The sequence below is a fragment of the Onychomys torridus genome, chromosome 18 (genome assembly GCF_903995425.1).
Source record: "Onychomys torridus chromosome 18, mOncTor1.1, whole genome shotgun sequence".
NCBI classification, from domain to species: Eukaryota; Metazoa; Chordata; class Mammalia; order Rodentia; family Cricetidae; genus Onychomys; species Onychomys torridus.
The window spans coordinates 7,609,816-7,633,446 of NC_050460.1; the positions used below are offsets into that span (position 1 = coordinate 7,609,816).

The following is a 23,631-nucleotide window of genomic DNA, read 5'->3' on the forward strand; positions in this document are numbered from 1 at the left end:
ACTAATAAAAAAAATCCTAAGTCATTAGTAATGTGGTTAAGAGTTCCTAATACTAGCTGGGCGATGGTGTTTACGAGGAGTTGGGAAGTATTTGAAGAATGGCCTGACTCTAAACAATCAGCTGGCCCACCAGGCCACAGATGCCCCTCCATCTAGTGTGGGCAGACAGGACTCTCCCTCTGAGTGGCAGCTGAACAGCAGTCATGGCTGCATTTAATGACGTTACAAGGCTTTGCCCACGTCTCTGGTACATTAGAGTCAACATTTTCCGGCCACAGTGGTGGCAGAAGTCACAGAGAAGAGAGTGTTTGGTGTCTGGGGGCAGAGGCGCCACACCCAGTCCTGACCCCAGCACCCAGGAGTGTAACCCGAACCACCAGCACTCCCAGGCTCCCCTGGTTTTCCTTCCATCCAGATTCTCCCCTTTGTGGCAGGTTGTCCCGGTGTCTGGCCTTTTAGCTCTTTGGGGCAGCTGTTGGTAAGGTGGTGGGTTGACTCTTCTCTGGAAAGGAAGTCAGGGAAGGGACTGTGTGTGACTCGGACTCCTGGGCCCTACCTCTAGAGGACAGCCCAGCTGCCAAGGAGCGCCTTGGGCTGCTGCACATGTGCTCTCCATCACTGCGTGTCCCCAGCCTGTGGCATATGCAGCTTGCCAGAGGCCTTCCACATCATGACATAGCAAAGCGATTTCCTCACATTCCGCTCCCTCGGCTGCTCGGGAAGTGGTTTGCAGAACATTTCTAAGTATAAAAATAGGAGACTGACGCCGCTCTTCTCCCTTTGAAAACCAGCTGAGGTCCAGCCTCTCGGACAACTTTTGGAGCAAGGAGGGTAGAGAACAGAAGAAGCTGGGGGAGGTGTGTGTGGGATGTCCAGGCCCTGAGGATACCCAGACACTTGGGGGAAACAAGGGTTTCTTTGCATGTTTGGAGGAAGGTATGTGGCAAAGATTGAATTTCAGGCTGTGGACAGCTGTGCCCAGCCGCCTACTTGTTTAAAAAAATTTTGTTGAGGTAGTCTCACTATATAGCCCTGACTATTCTGAAACTTGCTTTGTAGACCAGGCTGGCCTTGAACTCACAGAGATCTGCCTGGCTCTGCCTCCTGAGTGCTGGGATTACAGTCGTGTGCCACCATGCCAGGCTTAAGGTTTTTTTTTTTTTTTTTTTTTTTGTGTGTGTGTGTGTGTGTGTGTGTGTGTGTGATATGGATGTGTGCAGATGCCTACAGAGGCAGAAGGAGGTGTGAGATTCCCTGGAGCCCTGGAGCAGCCTGATGTGAGTGATAGGAACTGAACTTTGGAAGAGCAGCAGGCCCTCTTTAACTACCAAGCTCTCCCTCCATCCTCTAAAAAAGAACCTTTTTCCCTCTGTCCAAACCCAGCATGCACTCCTCTTCTGGGAGGGCAGCAGGGTTGATGGCAACAAGAGCTGAAAGCAGAGGAGTGACAAAGCAGATCACTTCCACAAGTCAGAACACCACACGTGGAGGAGCACTCACTGTTCTTCCACAGAACACCACACACGTGGAGGAGCACTCACTGTTCTTCCACAGAACACCACACACGTGGAGGAGCACTCACTGTTCTTCCACAGAACACCACACACGTGGAGGAGCACTCACTGTTCTTCCACAGAACACCACACACGTGGAGGAGCACTCACTGTTCTTCCACAGAACACCACACACGTGGAAGAGCACTCACTGTTCTTCCAGAGGACCTGAGTTCAGTTCAAGCACCCGTGTTGATGGCTCACAGTCTCCTCTAATTCCAGCTCCCAGGGATCTGATGCCCTTTTCTGGCCTCCATGAGTGCCTGTGTTCACACACACAAACCCATACATGTTTAAAAATAAAATGAAAATTCTTTAAAAAATACTTACATGTAAAACAACTATTGTATTTTAGAATAAATCCAAACAAAAGGATTTATATTAAATCCAGCAGAGTGGTTGTGGGGAGGGTGCTGAAAGGGAATTCGTGAACAAAAAAGGAAACCATTGCTTGCCTTGAGTGCCATTACGGAAAGAATGTAGCCTTGAAAAGCTGACGTGTCCGTTTATGAAGATACTCTAACTCCAGGGTCCTTGTCTACAAAAGTGGGTTGAGGCTCAATGAACGAAACTCCCGCTGCATGGACAGGAGGACCAGAGCAGATTGGCAGAACCTACGCAATTGGAGGATGGGTGTGGCAGCCACCTACATTCCCAGTGCACAGGAGGCAAGTCGGCTAGCTAGACAAGGTCAATCAAGAGTTCTTTGTTCAAGTGAGAGGCTCCACCTCAGTATATAAGGTGTGATTGAGAAAGATGTAGGTTCAACCTCTAGTTTGTACTCACCCACCACACACACACACACACACACACACACACACACACACATCACATATATCACACAACACACCATATCTCATACGCACATATACCACACACAACACATACTACACATACATATTACACACATCCTATCACACAACACATGCACATCATATCACAACACACTATTGGTGAAATTATGAAGGCCACTCCACGTAGTTAAAAGGGAGGTTTATTTTGTGGGGTAACTTACAAGTGAAGGGATAGGTTGTAGGGTCTGGGAAAAGTGTGGTGCAGTCCGGCGGTGTTCTGTGGAGAACTCAGCTCGGTCTACCTCCAGCATCCAGGGTCCAGGAACCAAGAGAGCCAGCCCATCTCGGGTTTTCAGGGGTCCTCTCTAGTCTCCACCTTGTAGGCGTGACAGTTACCGAAGCCTCAAAGGGGGTGGTATTTCCAGGTCAAAGCTGGAATGGGTACCCACTACAACACACAGCACTACAACACACAGAGGGAGGGTCACAGTGAGGTGACAGACCCCCACCCCCAGCTGCCTCAGACCTGGTGCACCTGCCATGTAGAGGGTCGCCATTAATCCCTCCAAGGCCTGGCCCCATATTTGGCAAGTGAGAGCCAACTGTGCAGCTGGCAGCTGGGGTGAGGAAGCCGCCTGGGGACTGGGGCCTCTGAGTCTGGTGCTCCCTGGCATCCTGGAGCTCATTCATTCAGAGTTACATCTTGGAGCCTGGGCAGGGGTGATCGGCTAGGGTTACATTCTAGAAGGGCTGGAACCAGGTCTCCCTAACCCATGCTTCTTCATGACCACACCACTTCACTGAGTTTCAGTTCATTGCTGATTCCTTGGAGACGCGCCCAGCTGTTGAGGGTCTCTAAGGGTGGGGCGCATGTGTCAAGTCCCACCCTCCCTGTAGAAGAGAGCGCCACACCTGTGGTGTGGCCACGCGCTGTGGAGTACCACACACCACAACTCTGCTTGGATCCACGTGGTGCTGGACACGGCCTCCTGGAAGTGGGCCGGCAGTTCTGAGACCCAGGGAGAGAACTGGTGCCCTAGGTGGGTTCTTCCTCGGCCCCTGCTGATAGTGTTTGTTATCTAACCTCCATGAGGGAGCCTGTCCAGGTGGAGGGGAAACGCAGTCTGCTTCTGTTCCCTCCTGCTCTGCTCAGGTGTGGATGGAGCGTTGGGGATAAGAGGGCTCCAGTTAGTGAGCGGTCCATAGGCCTTTCGTAGACCTATGGGGAATACAGAGAGGTGTGGGTCTACCACTTGGTGGGGTGTGAAGTAAGCTGTGGACCAGTTCCGAACTGACTCTCTGTGCCTGTCCTCAGACTCACTGGTGCTGAAACTACGGGTAGTACCCTAAGAGTGGGTGGCAAGGGATATTTCAACTCCCAGCCGCAAATAACTACCTGGGTGAGCTGGGAGATGCCTGGGCTTGCTGTTTATCTCTGTGATGTATTCCCACAGTGATGGAGATGTATTCCTCAAAAGTTAACTGGTGGGGCCTGGAAAGAGGGTTCCACAGTTAAATGCTCTGGTCTGAGTGTGGTGGTGCATGCCTGTAATCCTAGCAGGCAAGAGAATTGGAAGTTCAAAGTCATCCTCAGCTGTATAGCAGACCACCCTAGGCTGCACGAAGCCCAGTCTCAAGAAGGAGTGAAAAGGAGCCTAGAGAGGTAGGTGGCTAAGCAACCAAGAGTGCTTGCTGCTCTTGCTTCCCGGGACCCACATGCCTCACAACCATGTGTAACTCCAGGTCCAGGGGCTCTGATGCCCTCTGCTGGCCTCCAAGGGCATCCATGCACGTGTGGCATAACCCAAACACAGTTGAAAGAGAAAGAGACGTTTAAAGAGAAAGAAGCAGGCGTTTCCACTTGGAGAGTCTGATGTTGGGGACTGTCTTCTTGTGGGACAGGAGCCTGGCTGGTTCCCTTACCTGGAGCCTTTGTACTTCTCAAGTTGAAGGCTGCTTGTCCTGGCCTGTGCCCGAGTGTTGTTACTCCAGAGAGGGGATGGAAACTTGGCACACTGTCCCTCGTTTCTGTTGATATCTGCTCCAACAGGATCCACTGTGGTCTGGGTTCCAGGGGCCACCTGGAGTCGAGGATCTCCCCCAAGGGCCCTGGGTCCTGGAGCCAGCACCTTAGTCTTGAGCTCTGGTGTGTAAGAGCTAGCCATGTATGTGTGACGAGTGGTGGACCCTGGGTAGAGGAGGGCCATACATACTCTCAGAAACACGTACTGCCATTTAAAATGTCCCTGGCTTCCTGGAGCTGTTCCTGAATGCTTGGGCTGCTGGGACATATCTCAGTAACCAGGGTCATGGTGGCTTCACCTGGTCTTGAGACACCCATTCAAAGAGTGGGGTTTTATTTAATAAGAGGGAGAAGAGGGAATTAAAATTATTTGGTCACATGCAGGTTCTGAGGCCTGTACAGGTCCTGGAGGCTTTTTTTCTCCATAGGTCAAAGGATTAGGCCCTGGCAGTTGACGTGGATACTTGGAGTGGCTTAGCTGACATTTCCTAGAACTGGAATGCTTAGTTAGCGCATCCTGTTGCTTGGCAGTGTGTGGAGGCAGAGGCAGGAGGATCTCAAATTCAAGGTTGGCTTGAAATGCATTGAAAGACTCTGCCCCAAATCCCAAGAACTAAGGCCAGGTGTGGTGATACCTGGTTTAGTCCCAGTACTCAGGAGGCTGAGGCAGACAGATCTCTCTGAGCTCGAGATCAGTCTGATCTACATACAGCAAGATCCAGGCCAGTCAAGGCTACACAGTGAGACCCTGTTTCAAAGTTTCAAAGTGCACTCGTGTACACACACACACACACACACACACACACACACACACACACACCTACCTTTCTATGGTTAGGAGTGTAATTCCATGATAGAACACTTGCCTGGCATGCTCGAGGCCCTGGGTTTGAACCCCAGTACCACAAAACAAAATCCCCAAACTAAACTTACTGCTGCTCCCTGCTCCATGAAGTGAGTGTGTCAGCACATGCGTGAGCACACACCACGCACACAGACTGGCTTGGAGCTCAGAGAGCAACTTGAGGATATGAGGTGTGGCTGGCTGGATGCCAGGCAGAGAGTGGTGTGGAATTTGGCCTTTTCCTGAGAGGTTGGGGCCACACATGCAATCCTAAATGCATGTCTTGGAAAAGACCCTTAGGAGGTATTCTCAGCTCCAGCTATGCTGGGGTTCTACCTAGTGGAGGGAGATGGTTCTGCCTGCATGTTGTTGCCAAGGAGCTTCTTGGGGGCAAAGTCCTACCTGGACAGCATTCCAGGATGCTCCATGGTGTGTGTGGACTTAGCGTATATGAGTCCACGTAGGCATCTTACAGCCTGGATGACAGCCTGGGGATCGTTACTGTAGGGTAAGGAAAAGGGTGCAGGGTGCTACACGGAGGCAGCACCCCCAGATTATAACAGGACAGGCCATTTTGTGTCAGGAAGGCTGCTTGCCATTATGCAGCTCCACTGAGAGGACCAGTGACTGCAGCTTTAGGAGACTCAGGACCAGTGAGTCACCAGAGAAGACTTTTCCCAGACCACAGAACTGAGGGCATCCTCAAGTCGGAGGTAGGGGATGAAATGGACCACCTTAGTCTCTGAAAGCCCTGACTGTCCTGAAACTTACTTTGTAGATCAGGCTGGCTTTGAACTCACAGAGATCCTCCCACCTCGGTCTTCTGAGTGCTGGGATTAAAGGTGTGCACCACCACCGCCTGGCCGTATCCCACTTCTTTCCTTCTGTGTAACAGAGATTTCTAAGGACTCCTGGGGCCTGGCATTGCTGCCAAGGCCTCTCTGGTTCCTTAAAACATCAATGAAGCAATGTCTACCACAGGCCATGCAGGTTGACAGCCTGGGCACATTCCCATTGCCTTCTGAGTAAATGTGGGGGCCACTGAGCAGGGCCTCAGAAAAGCCTAGCAGCTCCTTTCCGCTGTTTTTTGAAACATTAAAGTCTGTCCCAGCCAAGCACTAACCAGGCCCTGCTGTGAGCTGACGTCAGGACAGAGGCCCCTGGGAGGCCTGACTTTGATGTTTCCCAGGCCATGTCATAGGAGTGTGGGATGGGGGCACTCTGAGTGGCAGTCTGGGAATGCAGCATCTCTGGTCACAGCTCCGGAGCAGCTTAGTTCTGGCCCCAGGAGAGGATGTGGAGAGCGAGGTAGGGGTGACTTCGCTGGTGTCCCTGAGTTGCACATTGTCCCTCTCAGATTTCTGCGGCAGGTGGTCTGTGGTTCCCTCATTGTGACCACCATCTGGTGGTCATTTGTCCTCTGTCCAGGCTTTGGGTATATCCCTGGGCTGTGGCATTGAGGAGTTTTCTAATGATGTTCTGAGAAGTTGAGTCTTTGAGCAGGAAGAGAGTTCATGGGGTTACTGGTGGCTGTCTTTTACCAAAGGTGAACTCTGGTCAAGGCACTTCACACACATAGCTGCATTGTGGCTCACAACACCCTCTTGTGTGGCTCACAAGGAGCAGGACAGGATCTGAGTCTGATCTGTTTGAATCTGGACGAACACACACATAATTAAAAAGAAAATAAGCCTTTAAGGGGGGGAAAAAAAAACCAACCCTCACACAATCAGGCTGCCCCACCCCCCCCCCCCTAAAAAGAAAAGAAAAATCTCATGGGTTTAACCAATAAGATGGTTAAAACCATTAAAGGCACTTGTCATCAAGTGTGATAAATGACCTGAGTTCAATTCCTGGAATCCATATGGTGGGAGGAGAGAGCCGACTCTAAGGAATTGTCCTCAGATCTCCATATTCAAGCACTCTGCCCGTACAAACAAGGAAATAAAACCATCTCAAGGCTGAGGAGATGGCACCCAGGCATGAAGACCTGAGTTCTATCCCTAGAGCCCATGTAAGAATCCAAGTGTGGTGGCATGTGCTTGGAATCTAGTACCAGAGAGGCATAAGACAGGAGACTCCCTGGGGCTCATTGGCCAGACAGCCTGACCTACTTCATAAGTTTCAGATCAGTGAGACCTCATCCCAGAGAACAAAGATGGTGAGCTCCCCCAGAGTGGTACCTGAGGTGACCTCTGGCCTCTTCATACATATGCACATGTATATGCACACACAAACACAGTGTTTTGTTTTTTAAGACTCCTGATGTTTTAAGCAAGTTTACATCTTGTGTTGGGTTGCATTCATACTATTCTAAGCAACAAGTTGGATACCCTGGCTACCACAAAAGGCAGGTGTTGTCTCTGCTCTTTGGTGAACATCCTGGAGTTACAGGTTGAGGGTCCCAGAATTTTGGTGAATTGTATTTACAGAGAGCCACTGGAGTGGAGCTGAATCTGCCTGTCACAGCGGGTAGTTGGCAAGTGTTCCTGATGCCAGGCCTGTCCTAGACATGAATTTTCTTCAGGTCAACCAGTATTCTTTGAGTGCCTTTGTGAGCCTGGTATCGTCTGTGGGAGGTTATGTCTGCCACACTACCTGACTGTGAAGAAACTGACTGTCCCTTATAGGATCAGATATTTCCAGGGCAGGGCTGGGAAGAACATGGGATGAGATTGGCTTCTTTCGGTTATGGGCTTGGCTTTGAACATGTGAGCTATCTGATCTTTAGCACATCCTTCATATTTCTGGGCCTGAGTTTACTGTTCTGTATGACAAAGGGGTTGTATCATGATGCCTAGTGGGGTAAGACCACACCCCTGTGGAGTATTTAGAAGTGTGTAGGGGAGTGTCTGGGTTGGCATGGTAACCGGGGGTGCTCAGCAGTGCCTGGAGGTGTATTTGTTAACTGGCACAGTGGGTGGGATCACCCTGCTTGATAGAGAATTGTCTTCCCCAGAGAACCAATGGGTCCTATTGAGAAGGAACAAGGGTGCTTCCAGCTCCCTGAATGTTTTGTGTCAGGAGATGTGGGCCTTTGGGGAGGTTGGCAGATGGACTGGACCCAGCCCTGTTGTATCCTAGAACCTGTCTAGACATTGACTCTATGAGAAGACAGGGTCTCACACCTGAAAGAACCAAGCTGCACCTCCTGGGTCCTCAGAGAGCGTTCACTAGGCTGTGATTGATCCCCAGTGACTTGGAAAGTGACCTTACTAGTATCTCCCTTCCCTTACATGGCCCTGAGCCTGCTTCTTCTCGGTGGCTGACAACATTTCTTCCATGGTCAAGCCCAGTGGCTCCAGGACTCTGCAAGTTACCCACATGGGCAGGAACAAAGCCTGCATGTTCCTCCTGATGCTGCTCTAACCATGCCAGCCACATGTCCGGCCCTGCCCTCTGGCTCTCCCGCCCATCTGTTCAGCACAGGTGTTTTGATCTCCTTTGTCCCCCCCCCCCCCCCCGGTCATGCTTCTTCTGCCTTTGGTTGTGGGGCCCCTCCTTGTTCATGGTTGTTCCCGTAGCTGTGACCAAAGCTGAGTGACCATGGTGCAAGAATGGCTTTGACATACAGACCTCTGGACTGCGGCTGGGTTCTTAGAGACAGAGCAGAGGCCATTAGAACAGCCATTGCACGTCTTGGCCATCACTTATATGTCTGGAGGATTTTGGCTTCTCCAGTGAAAGGATGGTGTCTCCCAGATCACTGCCTGAGGGTTTGGGGCTGCAGAGCATCTGTGGGCAGGCTCCAGAGCTTTCCCAACCACCTCTGTTGCTGGTACTCGGGTGTTCCAGGTAGAGTTGCTGTCTTTCCATGACATTCTTTAGGTCAAGATTGAACTTTGTTCTGTGACTTGATTCTAGGGTAGGTAAGGGAGGGTTGGGTTGTTGTCATATCCCCTGCTCCCCAGCCTAGCATCAAGATCTGGATCTGGTCCTGTAGGTCTAGGGTCCTTCTCTTTGGGAAGCCTGATGCGGCCATCCCCCACCCAGACCTCGAGGCCCCCTTCCTCATCTGCATGCTACAGGCACCCAGTGCCCACACCATCTACTTGGCATTTACATGACCACAGTCATGTCTTGTGTGTTTGTTCTGTGTATCCCCGGAACTCAAGGCCCCTTGAGCAGAGCGTGGTTTGTCTTTGGGTTCTACAGAGCGTCCAGTACAATTTGCGCTCCTCAGTGGGTTTTTGGCAGCTCTAGCTTGTCCTTCATCTCTGTGTTTACTGGCCAGCTGTGTCCATGGCCCTTCCCTCTGTGTCAGGATGGAGATGTCAGCTCCTGACCCTGCCTCTCCCACATCCATATCTGCAGGCACCCAGGCCGCCATTGTCTTCATCAAGGAGCCGTCTTCCCAAGATGCACTGCAAGGGCGCCGGGCGCTGCTCCGCTGTGAAGTTGAAGCCCCGGGCACAGTGCAGGTGTCCTGGCTGCTCAACGGAGTGCCTGTCCAGGACACTGAGCGGCGCTCTGCCCAGGGCAGCAGCCTGAGCTTTGCAGCTGTGGATCGGCTCCAGGATTCTGGCGCCTTCCAGTGTGTGGCTCGGGATAATGTCACAGGAGAAGAAGCCCGCAGTTCCAATGCCTCCTTCAACATCAAATGTGAGAGCCTGTTTGGAGGGAGGAGGGTACTGTGCCTGGTGCATCTGTCAGACTGAGTCCTGGGAGCCTTCTGCCTCCGTTTCTCCTCCTGCCAGTTGAATGGGGCAGGGAGAGTTCAGTTGTACTGCGTGTGGATAAGAGAGACTTGGTAGGCTCCTCCCTCCCACCTTTCTTCCCTCCGCTCGCTTTTCTTCCTTCTTCCCCTCTCCTTCCCCTCTCCTGTCCCCTCTCCTTCCCCTCTTCCCCCTCCCCTTTCTTTGCTGTGTGTTGGCCCAGGATCTCACACGCTGAGCACACACTATTACCAAAGACAGAAACCTCTCATTTTCCCAGCCTCCCTCCACCACTTCAAGTCTCTGTCCCATTTCTTAGCCAGAGAGTTTCATGGACATCCTTGGCATGTATTAAATTTGACCTGCCGGGGACCGGGCCTGTGCTGTGTGTCTGGACCATGGCCTCAGCCATAGTTCACAGTACTTACCCGTATGTGCTCCAGAGCCTGCGGGCCCCATGATGTCCTCCTTCCCCTCCACGTTCCCCCTTTGTTCTACTCTGCCCCCACTACAACCGTGACCTCTGCTCCAGGGATCGAGGCAGGTCCTGTGGTCCTGAAGCATCCCGCCTCAGAAGCTGAGATCCAGCCGCAGACCCAGGTCACGCTTCGTTGTCTCATTGACGGGCACCCTCGGTAAGGAGTCAGGGAGGGTGGGATGGAGTTGGTAGCCATGTCACCGAAGTCCCAGAGTCTGTTCATATGTCCTTTGCTTTATGCTGTGACCACTCCCTCCAGCCCTCAGTGCTCCTCACCCCTCCCCGAGTGCTCCCACCAGCCTCTAGTGGCTGGAGGAGGGTGGACACTGCATGGGATCTGGAATCTCTCTGCTTCTGTCCCTGAACTAATGTTTACCCAAAGGACTCCCTCCTCTGGTCCCCATTCCGCCACTTGTAAACTGCCCAGTTAGACCTTCTGAACCTGTGTCCTCTTTTCCCTGCTGTGACCCCCACCCCCACGCACAGGCCCACCTACCAGTGGTTCCGTGATGGGACCCCCCTCTCTGATGATCAGAGCACTCACACAGTCAGCAGCAAGGAGAGGAACCTGACCCTACGGCCGGCCAGTCCTGAACACAATGGCCTCTACTCCTGCTGTGCCCACAATGCCTTTGGCCAGGCCTGTAGCAGCCAGAACTTCACCTTGAGCATTGCCGGTGAGCCTGCCGTGGGGGTAAAAGAGGGGAGACAGAGCAGGGAGGGGGCTCACCGCTCTGCCTGCTCACTCCCTTCATACTCCCTGCCACAGATGAAAGCTTTGCCAGGGTGGTGCTGGCGCCTCAGGATGTTGTTGTAGCAAGGAATGAGGAGGCCATGTTCCACTGCCAGTTCTCAGCCCAGCCACCCCCGAGCCTACAGTGGGTCTTTGAGGATGAGACTCCCATCACTAACCGCAGCCGGTAAGATGACATCTGTGGGTGCTTTCGAAACCCTCAGATGTGTGTGTGACTGTGTTCAAGTCGACGTAGACCCGTCCAGACCCGTCCATCGTGAACGTGTACTTCTTCAGGCCTCCAGCAGATGGCAGTAGAAGGTCCTAGTGTGGCCCCCTGTGACTCCCACGGACAGTCCTGACCTAGCCATGAGCTTGAGCCCTTCTGCTCTTGCCCACGTGGGCCCTCTGTGATGGAGAGTAGAGACTCGGGGATTAGAAGTACACTGGTATTACCTGAGAGGCCAAGAGCTGCCCCACCTTGCTGTAGACACCAGGCCTGTGCCTGCGGCCTCCCATCCCTTATGACGACGCTGCTTGGCACCTGTAGTGCTCGGTGACTTGGAGAATAAAAGCCATGTCTTTATTCAGCAGGCTGTTTTAGAAGAAATTGGAAATAGAGTTAGGACCAGAGTGTTAAAAACAGTTCAGAAAGCTCAGAATACGGGGCAGGGGCACTGCGGTCAGTCTACATAGAAAGACCCGAGATGGCACCGACACCCACCACACCCACATTTTAGGAGGGGGCAAATGTCTCTGAAAGCTCCGGGGAGGGTTTGCCCCTCTGTCGGGATGCTTGTCCAGACTATAGGAGAGGAAAGAATGCCTTCCTGGTGCTGGACGAAATGGTGGTCACTGGGGGCATAGCTCCCTAGGCTGGGGGACATCATCAGGCCATCTCATTTTCTGGGAGGCTCTTGTCCTTGAAGCTGGGGTGCCCTGACTTGCCTCACTTACATTATACTTTGCCCGACCCTCCTTCTCTAAAATGAAGTTCCTTGCAGCTGGAAAACACATGCAATCTGAGTGTGACACTTGTGCTAGTCATCCCAATGTTGAAGGGGTTGAGGCAGGAGGATGAAAAATTGGAGGTCAGGGGCTGAGGAGGGTAAAGCGATGCTGAGCAAGCGTGAGGACCTGCGTTCAGATACCCAGCACCTGTGTAGAATGCTTCGTATGGCAGTGTGCATGTGACCCTGAGGGCAGAGACAGGTGGGCCTGAAAGGCTAAGCTCCAGATAAAGTGAGAGAGTCTATCCCATGGAGCAGGTAGCACCTGACGTCAACCTCTGATCTGCACATGTGCACACACGCGCGCGCGCACACACGCGCACACACACGCGCACACACACACACACGCGCGCACGCACAAACGCACACACACACACACTGGGTAAGGTCAAGGCCAGCCTGGGTGATGTAGTAAGTTTGAAGCTAGTCTGGAGAGTTAGCCCAGTGGTTAAGAGCACTGGCTGCTCTTCCAGAGGATCCAGGTTTCATTCTCAGCTCACAGCCACCTGTGACTCCAGTTCCAGGGGATCTGATGCATTCTGCAAGCACCGGTCATGCATGTGGTGTATAGACATACATGTAGGCAAAACACCAGTACACATAAAAAGGATAAAAAAAAAAAAAAAGCTGAGTTGTAGTGGTGCACATCTTTAATCTCAGCACTCGGGAGGCAGAGACAGGCGTATCTCTATGAGTTCGAGGCCAACCTGGTCTACAGAGTGAGTTCTAGATCAGCCAAGGCTACACAGAGAAACCCTGTCTTGAAAGACAAAAACAAATAAAAAAGAAAGAAAGAATAAAAGAAAGGGAAGAGGTTGCCAAATTTGTTAGCACACGCCTTTGATCCCAGACTTCAGAAGGCAGAGGCAGGAGGATCTCTGTGAGTTCTAGGCCAGCCTGATTTACATAGAGAATTACAGGCCAGCCAGGGGAACACAGTGAACTCCTGTCTGGAAAAGAGAAAAAGGGGCTGCAGCAATGGCTCGGTTACTAAGCGCTGGCCGCTCTGCAGAGCGTCTGGGTTTGGCTCAAAGCACCCACATGGCAGCCCACAGCTGTCTGCACTCCAGTGCCAGAGTGTCTGACCCCTCTTCTGGCCTCCGCTGACACTAAGTGTGCACATGGTACAAATACATACACACAGGCAAATACACAGGTAAAATAAGATAAATTTAGAAATAAGAAAACTACTCACCTGCACACAGACATGAACAAGTGCACATATGCACCCTTCCCAAAACCTAGACCCTTGCAACATGAAATCTCAGTGCATCCTGTTTGAGAAGGAGGCCTAGGGCCACTTCATCCAGACAATCCTCTCTTCCCTCCACAGTCCCCCTCACCTCCGCAGAGCTATGGTGTTTGCCAATGGCTCCCTGCTGTTGACCCAGGTCCGGACACGAAATGCAGGAATCTACCGTTGCATTGGCCAGGGGCAGAGGGGCCCCCCCATTGTCCTGGAAGCCACACTGCGCCTGGCAGGTGGGTCTCTGGTGTTGAGGTAGGCACTGTGTCCAGTGTTGCTGGCTCCTGGAGATTTCGGACCCTCGTTGGCTTAGCTAGCAGCTTGTAAGGCAGAGAGAGGGAGAAGATGCTGGGCTAAAAGAGGAGATGCAGAGAGGAGGAAGTGTGGCTGGAGGGAGCCTCGGCTTATTGTAAAGCACCGCATACCTAGATGCCCGAGGAAGTCAAGCAATTTACCTTCTCCTCATGTCCTTGCAGAGATTGAAGACATGTTGCCATTTGAACCACGGGTGTTCACAGTTGGTGGTGAGGAGCGTGTCGCCTGCCCAGCCCCCGAGGGTCTACCTACACCCAGTGTATGGTGGGAACATGCCGGTGTGCGGCTCCCTGCCCATGGCAAGGTCTACCAGAAGGGTCATGAGCTGGTGTTTGCCGCTGTTGCCGAGAGTGACGCTGGTGTTTACACCTGCCATGCAGCCAACCTTGCTGGCCAGCGGCGGCAGGATGTCAACATCACTGTGGCCAGTGAGTGCTCTTTTCCTGGAGGGGGAGGAGGTCTGTGTGGTAGCCTAGGAGGTTTTGGGATGCAGGTGTAATGGATAGAGGTTTCCCTGGCGTACACCTGAGGCTCTCTCCAGGTTCTGGGCTCTTGGGAATGTTGGTCATCTGACAGTAGAGGTAGTACACCAGAGAAGTAAACACAGCCCTCCCAGGAAAGCAGCCCCCTGACCACAGAGGAAGAAAACACTGTCTTCAAGTCTGGAGACCTGGATCCCATTCTGCACACAGTGCGCAGTGTAAATACTGGGATCACGTTCCTTGAGCTGCAGAGGTCTGTCTCCTCACCAGTAGCGAGGCGTTAAAGCACGATAGTTGGAAAGATCAAATGTTACAGATGAAAAAGATGTCTGTCTGTCTGTCTCTCTATCTGTCTATCAGTCTCTTTGTGGCAGGGGGTGGCATGGGAGATGTGTTCACCTGTGTATGTGGAAGCCAGAGGTCAATGTTAGGTACCTTTCTTTCACTGCCCACCATCAGCCGTGGCCTCTCGCTGCCCACCATTAGCTGTGGCCTCTCACTGAGCCCAGAGCTGGCTGTTTGTGCTAACCTGCTTGCCCATCAGGTTCCAGGGATCCTTCTGTCTTTGCTGCTCAGTTCTGGTGACAGATGTGTGCCACTGCACCTGGGTCTCACATGAGTCCTGGAACTCCAAACTAGCTCCCCATGCTTCTTTCTGTGGCACACACTTTACCCACTTAGCCATCTCTCTAGCCTTCCTTTTCCTCTTTGAGAAGTAACAGTGTCAAATGGTAGTTTTGTTTAGTTTATCGTACTTTGCAGGCTTTTAAAAGAAATATTCCTATGGCTGGAGGGATGGCTCAGTGGTTAAGAGTACTTGTCGCAGAGGACTAGCTTCAGTTCCTAGTACTCTTGTGGCTGGTAACTATCTGTAACTCTAGTTCCAGGGATCTGAACCTCCTTCGGCCTCCGCAGGCACCAGGCATGAGGTCCACAGACTTGCAGGCAAAACACTGTTGTATGTAATATAAAAAAATACACCTCAACATTTTTAAAGAATAAGACATTTTGGTGATTCTTCCCATAAAGATAATGAAATTGGGCTAGGGATGTAGAGTACTCATCTGCCATGCACAAAGCCCTGAGTTTACTCCCCGGGGGCCACATAAGCTGGAACGGTGGCACACACGTATAATCCGAGCCTCAGGAGGCAGAAGGATCAGTGTTCAAGAACATCCTCAGCCACAGGAAATGCTGTTTCAGAATAACAAATGCTGACATCTCAGAGGACGTAGTTTTGCACTTGGGCACCAGGCTTGGGTGGGAAGCCTTAGCTTACAGGTGACTGGTGCAGAGGATGCCCACGTGTCAACATACAGACCAATGTGAGCTGTCCCACTAGCCCTCATTGGGATGTGCGGGCCAGCCGCTTTGTTAAGGGTACTTTGGGATCCTCAGACTCAGGACCTCATGTTTACGCCTGTTCAGTTTGCCTGGTCTCTTGGCAGAGGTGAAGAGCGCTGGGGGCCCTCTGAGACCCGTGGAATCTGAGAGTTGAACGCCAGGCAAGCAATGCTGGTCAGACATGGCGATGTAATGTCGAGTCAGAGGAGGCTGAGTTCAGGGATCTCGTTCAGTCCTCAGAGCGAAGTGATAAGCACACACAGAACGCCCCATGTAGCTTATTCTAACGAGAGAGATAGCAAGTGTGAGCAGCAGCTTAGGGATCGTTTTAATAACCTGATTTTTTTTATGTGTGTGGGTCTTTGTGCCATGTGCGTGCCTGGTGTCCACAGTGGCCAGAAGGGACCTTAGCTCCAGCGTTACTAGTGAGCTGCCCCGTGGGTGCTGGGAACTGAACCTAGGTCCTCTGCAAGAGCAGCAAGTGCTCTGAATTGCTGAGCCATCCTCTCCAGACACCCCTAAATGTATGGTTTTAGGTTGCAGGACAACATAGAAAAATCACAGGGTAAATGATGAGATGGGGGAGGGGGCGGGGCAGACCTCCGGAGAAGGTGGCATTTGAGCTGGAACTTAAACTAAGGAAGAATCATGGCCAGAAGTAGGAGTGTGAATTTGGAGACGGCGGGGCCTGGGGGCCTTCAGCTGAATAAATGTTAATGAGAGCGGCTAAGGTTGTCTGAGATGTGGAGACCTGTCAGGACACAGCGTTCAGGGGTGTCGTCTGCCCAGCACCTCCTAACAAGCGGTTCCTAACCCTGGTGGCTTGGAACAGCCGCTGATGTGCTTACATTTTGGGTGGGATTCACCTTCGAGGGCTCTTGAGCTCCACAGGGCTGTTGGAGGGGCAGTCAGTCACGTGTCTGGCTAGGCCAAGTTTCCTCACACAGAAACTGGATTCCAAGAGGTCGAAAGTGTATTCAGGAAGGCAAGGCCAGTCAGTCCCAGGCCACCCAGTTTCCATGAAGTAGCGATAGACTGCCTGTTGATGGAGAATGTGTGGCTGTCACATAAAAAGAGATGAAAGGGTCTGGGAGGGTTGCCTGCTGCCGCTGTGGTAAGCATTCTGCCTCACCAGGGCAGACAGGAAGTCCTTGCAGGCTTCCATGTGGAAGCCTGTCTGTTCTGAGAAGACTGATTGTTCGGGGCTGCTCAGATGGTGGGGTGGATGCTTGCCACCGAGTCTGACAGCCTGAGCTCAGTCCCAGGGATCCACAGTGTAAAGAGATTGGCCCCAGGAAGATGTCTTGACCGTCACACATGCGCTGTGCAGCCCCGGCTGGCCTGGAACTCACTATGTAGACCAGACTGGCCTTGCACTCAGAGATCTGAATGCTTCTGCCTCCCAAGTGGTGGGATTCAAATCATTTTTTAGGAGTATAAATAAGAGCTGGGCATAGTGGCTCATGCCTTTAATCCTAGCCCTTGGGAGGCAGGACTCTGTGAGTTCAAGGTCCACCTAGTCTATACAGAGAGTTCCAGGATAGCCAGAACTACATAGTGAGACCCTGTCTCAAAACAAACAACAAGAGAGTAAGTAGGAAGATCAGTTAGTAGGCACCTACTCATAGATGCCCAGGGAGCTATTGCGTGAGCCCGAACAAGAGGTGATAGTGGTGGAGGTGAGAACCGGTCAGAGTCAGGACCAGTTTCGGAGCTTCTGTAGGTAGGGTTGGTAGAGGATAAAAGTGACGGCCTCGGGCCCACTAAGTCAAGACTGGACCTGTGGCTTCCACATTTGGCTGGAAAACAATGTTTTTTCTTATTGAGACAGGCTAGGACAAGCAGGTTTGGGAGGGAAATGAATATGTTTTCTTTTTTTCTTTCTTTCTTTTTGGTGGCAGGGGAGGGGGGAGACAGTTTCTCTGTGTAGACCCTGCTGTCCTAGAATCCATTCTGTAGCCCAGGCTGGCCTCAAACTCACCTGCCTCTGCCTCTCCGAGTGCTGGAATTAAAGGCGTGTGCCACCAGTCCCCGGCAATCTATGTATGTGAAGTACGAATGGTTCCAGCTATCCATTTGGAAACACCAGTGGACAGTTGGCTTGCTGTGGGCTGATGCCGTGAATCAGGATATAGGGTTGGGGTCGTCTATTCATAAGGTAGGGGAGATTAGGCAGGGAGCTAATGCAGCTCAAATGCAGCCGTTTTGAGGACCAGGGCTTCAGTCATGCTGTGACACATGTCTGAGGAGTTGGGAGGAAGAGGAAGGATTTACGTTTGAGTCATCCTTTCAGAGCTGCTGCCCGGTGGTCTGTTGGATGCATGTGACTTGAAGTGGACCCTTAGGGACTCCCCTGCCGAGGCCCCAGCTTCTGCTACAGTTTGTGGCTTCTTCCAGAATGACGCCACCAGCTGGGGACCAAGCTTTCAGCACATAAACCTGTGGGGTCATATTCAAACTATAACACTAACTGTGGCCCGGCATGCTATAATGAACCAGGGTGGTGGGATCCTTTTTTTTTCCCCTTTTTTTTTTTTTTTTTAATTATTTTTATTTTATGTGTAAGCGTGGTTTTCCTGTCTGTATGTCTGTGCACCCTATGCATGCCTGGGATCTGTGAAGGCCAAAAGAGGGTGCTGTATCTCTGGAGCTGGAGTTACAGATGGTTGTGAGCCACGATGAGGGTGCTGGGAATGGAATCCAGGTCCTTTGGAAGAGCAGCTGGCGCTCTGGTGGAGTCATACATGCCACAGCTGCAGATAGAGCCTCTGTGCCTTGTGGGAGCCGTTGACGTCACTTCTGGGAACTTGTGTTTTCCTAGCTGGACTGTGTGCGGAGGAACACACCTCGGGTGTTTGTTAGTTAGGACACCTTTGGGTACCCCCTGGGCAGCCTGGGGGTTCTGAGCCCAGGACCGCTGGTGTCTTCGTGTCTTCTGTGATTGGGAACTTTGGGTTCAGAGACCTGTTATTTAGCTCAGCGGTTTCTCTTTGTCACTCTAGCTGTACCCACATGGCTACAGAAGCCCCAAGACAGCCAACTGGAGGAGGGCAAACCTGGCTATTTGCACTGTCTGACACAGGCCACACCCAAGCCCACTGTCATCTGGTATAGGAACCAAATGCTTATCTCGGAGGTAAGAAGCGTGACTTTTGGTTAATGGGAGAGTTTTCCCTGCCGTCTCTCAGTGCATACCCCCAGAGCTTTCATACCCCAGAGCTTGAGCCCAATCTATTCAAGTCTGTCCTGCAGGACTCACGGTTCGAAGTTTCTAAAAATGGGACCTTGCGCATCAATAGCGTGGAGGTGTACGATGGGACATTGTACCGCTGTGTGAGTAGCACCCCAGCCGGCAGCATCGAGGCCCAGGCCCGTGTCCAAGTGCTGGGTGAGTCGGCATATGTGATGTGTTGGGAGAATACCTGGACCGTCTGGGCGGAGGAGTGATGGGAAGGAGCAGCACGGATGGCCCTGGCCTCTCTCCCTGTCTCAGTTCCTCCTCTTCTCCTTCCTCACTCAACCAGAAAAACTCAAGTTCACGCCCCCGCCTCAGCCACAGCAGTGCATGGAGTTTGATAAGGAGGCCACAGTGCCCTGCTCAGCCACTGGCCGAGAGAAGCCCACAATTAAGTGGGTACGGGCAGGTGGGTACCATGTGACATAGACTAGAGCAGGCGACTTGTCATAGGTGTATGTCTGAGGGACAGGGGAGTGCCCAGCCTGCTCCCGGAATTGTGGGGGAAACCGGAAATACAGGACTGAGTACTAGTCCGGTAGAGCGGGGAAAGCTGTAACCCCAAAGGGGTCAAGAGTGCAGCCCTGGACGGCGCAGATGGCGGCTCCAGGCAGAGGTGGGTGGTTGTCAAGGCAGCCTGTTAAGACCTGCTCTTCGCCAGCATCCGAATAGCATGGACTCATTGACAAATGTGGGGGGGGGGGCGGATCACTCCACTGTCTGTCAGCCTGTCTGTCTGCTTTTCTGTGAGTCTTTAACTCTTACATAATAATTTTATGCATATAGTGCTTTCACGTATTACACTTCCTGAGCAAAGACATGCCTATTTTGTTTATTTGTTTATTGTTTGAATTAGTGCAATAGTGGAGGTTGAACCTACAGCCTCAGGTATGCTAGGCAAACTGCCCCCATTGAGCTACATCCCTGGCTACTTTTTAAGGTTTTTGTTTATTTAATTAATTAGTTTAGTTTGTTTATTTGTTATAGATATGGTCTTGCTGTATAGTCTTAGCTGGCTTGGGACTCCCTGTGCGACCCAGGCTGTCCTTGAATTTATGATCATTCTGCCTCAGCTTCCCAAGTTTTGTGATCATAGGCACTAATATGCCTGAACTTTTTTTGTTTTGTTTTTTGTTTTTTGAGACAAGAGTCTCACTCTGCAGACCGGGCTGCCCTCAGACTCCCAAGCATCCACCTGCCTCTGCTTCCTGAGTGCTGGGATTAAAGACATATATTACCATGTCTGGAGCTTATATGGCTTTGTTTTATTTTTACTTATTTATGTATGTTGGTGTTTTGTCTGCATGTCTGTCCATGCTTTATGTGAGTGCAGTGCCTGCAGAGGCCAGAAGAGGGCATTAGATCCATTGGGACTCGAGTTAGAGAAGCTTGTGAGCCACTGTATGATGCTAAGACTCAAACCTGAGACCTGAAGAGCAGCCCATTCTCTAATGGAAGAGCAGCCCATTCTCTAGTGGAAGAGCAGCCCATTCTCTAGTGGAAGAGCAGCCCATTCTCTAATGGAAGAGCAGCCCATTCTCTAGTGGAAGAGCAGCCCATTCTCTAGTGGAAGAGCAGCCCATTCTCTAATGGAAGAGCAGCCCATTCTCTAGTGGAAGAGCAGCCCATTCTCTTAGCGAATATGCCGCATCTCCAGCCCCCCCCCGCCACGCCCCCACACTTTTTTCTTTTTATTTCTTTCTCTCTTTTTTCCTTCCTTTTTTTGAAGCAGGCTCTTGTGTAGCCCTGACTGACTTGCTGTCCTTGTAGACCAGGCTGTCCTCAAATATAGATCCTCCTGCCTCTGCCTCCTGAGTTCAGGATTAAAGTGTGGTACCATACCCAGCATTTACATGGTTTTTAATTTAACATTATTAAGCGTTTCTCCTTGTCTTTATATTGTGCGTAATATCAGTCTCAACGGTTATAATAATAATCTCATTATTGGATTTATTATCATTTACTTGAATATTCTCAACGTGTTAGGGACTGGGATTGTTCCCTCTTTTTATTGCTCTAATAAATCTCTAATCTCAACATTACTGGGATTTATTTTTCTGGATTTTCTGGTTTGTTTCCTTTGGGGAAGAATCCCAGAAGTGGAATTTTATATATATAGGCTATGAACATTTTTATAACCATCTACAACTTGCCGGATTGTTTCTTACAAGGCTGGACCAGGTTCATATTTGCACCAGCTGTGGGGATGAAAGTGGGGTTGTGGCTTCTGCAGAGGACTGGTCTGGTTCAGGTCTGGGATCTGGGGCATCAGGAGTGAGGTGAGGACAAGGCCTGTCCTCGGTCTAGTTTGGCACAAGTGAAATGTTCAAAAGGTGAGACTGGAAAATTGGGGACAAAATAAATAATAGGGGACTTTGATTTTGGACTTTGCCTGTGGGTAGGAAGGAGCCATGGTTTGTTTAGGGTAGAGATGAGTGACTGAGGGCCTTGTCAGTCATCCATGGAAGTCTAGCCCATCCTATAATTTCTCCTAATTGTCTCTGCAGATGGGAGCAGCCTCCCTGAATGGGTGACCGACAATGCTGGGACCCTGCACTTTGCCCGAGTGACCCGAGACGACGCTGGTAACTACACTTGCATTGCGTCCAACGAGCCCCAGGGCCAGATCCGTGCCCATGTCCAGCTGACCGTGGCAGGTGCGTGCCACTGTGACAGGGAGCCAGAATGGGCAGGGCCTGGGGAGCAACAGCTGCTCGGACAACTTCGTGATGCTCTCTGGTCTCTTTCTATCCAGTGTTCATCACCTTCAAGGTGGAACCAGAGCGCACAACCGTGTACCAGGGCCACACAGCGTTGCTTCGGTGCGAGGCCCAGGGGGACCCCAAGCCTCTTATTCAGTGGAAAGGCAAAGACCGGATCCTGGACCCCACCAAGCTGGGACCCAGGTAGGTGGTCTCCCCTCCACACTGATGTTACCTTTCCTGGGATGGTTGCTCACTGGGGGCTGGCCAGCTGAGTGCCGCAGTGGCTTCTCTTACCACAGGATGCACATCTTCCAGAACGGCTCCCTGGTGATCCATGATGTCGCCCCTGAGGACTCGGGCTCCTACACTTGCATTGCAGGCAACAGCTGTAACATCAGGCATACAGAGGCCCCTCTCTTTGTCGTGGGTATGGGTCAAGAGAGGGGAGCCTACACAGGAAGTGCTAGAATCCTTTCTCATCTTCCATGTGGTGTCGCCCTGTACAGGGAAGACGTTTATCTGTTTGTTTGTTTTTTAGAAGACATCTATCTATTTATTTTTTGGTTTTTCGTGACAGTGTTTCTCTGTGTAGCTTTGCGCCTTCCCTGGAACTCACTCTGTAGCTCAGGCTGGCCTGGAACTCAAAGAGATCCACCTGCCTCTGCCTCCGGAGTGCTAGGATTAAAGGCGTGTGCCGCCACCACCTGGCCAGAGAAGGCATTTAAACTGGGGAACTTGGGGTATCCCCTCCAGTATACCATCCCAGCCCCAGATTCCTGGCTGGCCTGTCACTTCCTTGATATTCCACCGCTGACATGTGTTTGGGTTGGCTGGAAGGGTACTCTCTTCCTAAAGTGCCTCCTTCTCTTGTATACTTAGAGAAGACTTACCTTGGCTCCCACTCAGAGACTTCAGCCTGGTGCGCCAAGAGCCCAGTTACTCTGAGCCTGTGGCAGAGGACATCTTGTTTATCGTATGTTGAGTGGGAGGCAAAAGAGAAAGGAGTGGGCTGGGCCTCAGTTTCCCCTTCAAGGCACACCCCCAGCCCCAATGACCTAGCTTACTTCTACTAGGCCCCACCTTCCGAAGGTCCCACCACTTCCCAATAGCATCACAGGCTGGAGAATAAGCTTAACTGTGGGCCTTTGGGAGGGAAACACTTCAAGATCCACGCTTAGGGCCGGAGAGATGGTTAGAGTTAGGAGCACTTACTGCCCTGTTGGAGGACCCGAGCCCTGTTCTAAGCATCAGTCATCAGCTCACAACTGTGTGTAACTCCAGCTCCAGATGACCCATGGCCTCTGACGGCACCTGCACTCACAGGCACATACCTGCACACAGACACACACACACACACACACACAGACACACACACACACACACACACACACACACACACACACACACACACACACACAAATTAAAACTAATTTTTTAAAAATGGCCCAAACTTGTATAAACCAGGCATGACAGTTCATTGCTGTAATCCTGGATCTTGGAGGCTGAGACAGGAGGATTGTCATGAGTTCAAGGCTAGTCAGGGCGAGGTAGTGAATTCTCCAATACCCTGGGCTACAGAGTAAGACATTGTCACAAACCAAAGGGAAGAAACAAAAACTCCAAACTATTGCAAGTGGGGAGGAAATCAGGTCAGGATGCAAGAAGGCCAGAGGAGTTGTGCCGGGTTAGCAGCCCTAGGCCAGACCTGCCCTAGTGACCTCTGTCCCTTTGAGAAGTTGTCACTGAGGTCGCAGATGGGGGGATTAAAGGAGGAGAGTTCACACTCATTTCCACAGACTGCCCCCTTCAGCAGAACTGTTTTCCTAGTGACATATCTTGTAGAAAATGGAGTGTGGGGCCCCTTGGTTGAAGCGTGTCCTCCGTCTCTCCCTCGAAGTTCATCTGATGACTCACAGGACTGCTGTCCCCTGGGCCATTGAAAGCCGGTAGACTGGCCACACAGGAACCTACTTGGAGCTGGGAGACAACTGGGATTCTGAGCTAGAAGCTTCCCAGGGCCCCTCTCACAGTATCGAGTCAGCCGGTGAAGGAAGGGATGCTCCGGGTCTCCATGGCATGTGGAGGCCTTCAAGTGTCTAGGAGTTGTCACATATGTGTGTGTGGGGGGAGGGGTGTTGGTGGAGATGCAGGGTCTGCTTTGCTTGAGTACCCGCTGTCGTGACCTCTCCCTGTGTCTCTCAGACAAGCCAGTGA

At 51.6% G+C, this 23,631-nt stretch overlaps 1 protein-coding gene across 1 annotated transcript in view; it reads left to right on the forward strand.

Annotated features, from left to right (window-relative positions):
* The window catches only part of Ptk7 (protein tyrosine kinase 7 (inactive)), a 61,579-nt gene that overhangs the window by 28,156 nt on the left and 9,792 nt on the right, over positions 1-23,631 (forward strand). Inside the window, exons 2-14 of the mRNA XM_036167978.1 lie at positions 9,529-9,816; positions 10,402-10,504; positions 10,834-11,024; positions 11,117-11,267; positions 13,424-13,572; positions 13,813-14,079; positions 18,480-18,613; positions 18,730-18,865; positions 19,002-19,121; positions 21,220-21,369; positions 21,468-21,618; positions 21,717-21,844; positions 23,620-23,631. The exon at positions 23,620-23,631 is cut by the window's right edge and continues 192 nt beyond it. Coding sequence (XP_036023871.1) covers positions 9,529-9,816; positions 10,402-10,504; positions 10,834-11,024; positions 11,117-11,267; positions 13,424-13,572; positions 13,813-14,079; positions 18,480-18,613; positions 18,730-18,865; positions 19,002-19,121; positions 21,220-21,369; positions 21,468-21,618; positions 21,717-21,844; positions 23,620-23,631 — 1,980 coding nt within the window. The remainder of the gene's footprint in view (positions 1-9,528; positions 9,817-10,401; positions 10,505-10,833; positions 11,025-11,116; positions 11,268-13,423; positions 13,573-13,812; positions 14,080-18,479; positions 18,614-18,729; positions 18,866-19,001; positions 19,122-21,219; positions 21,370-21,467; positions 21,619-21,716; positions 21,845-23,619) is intronic.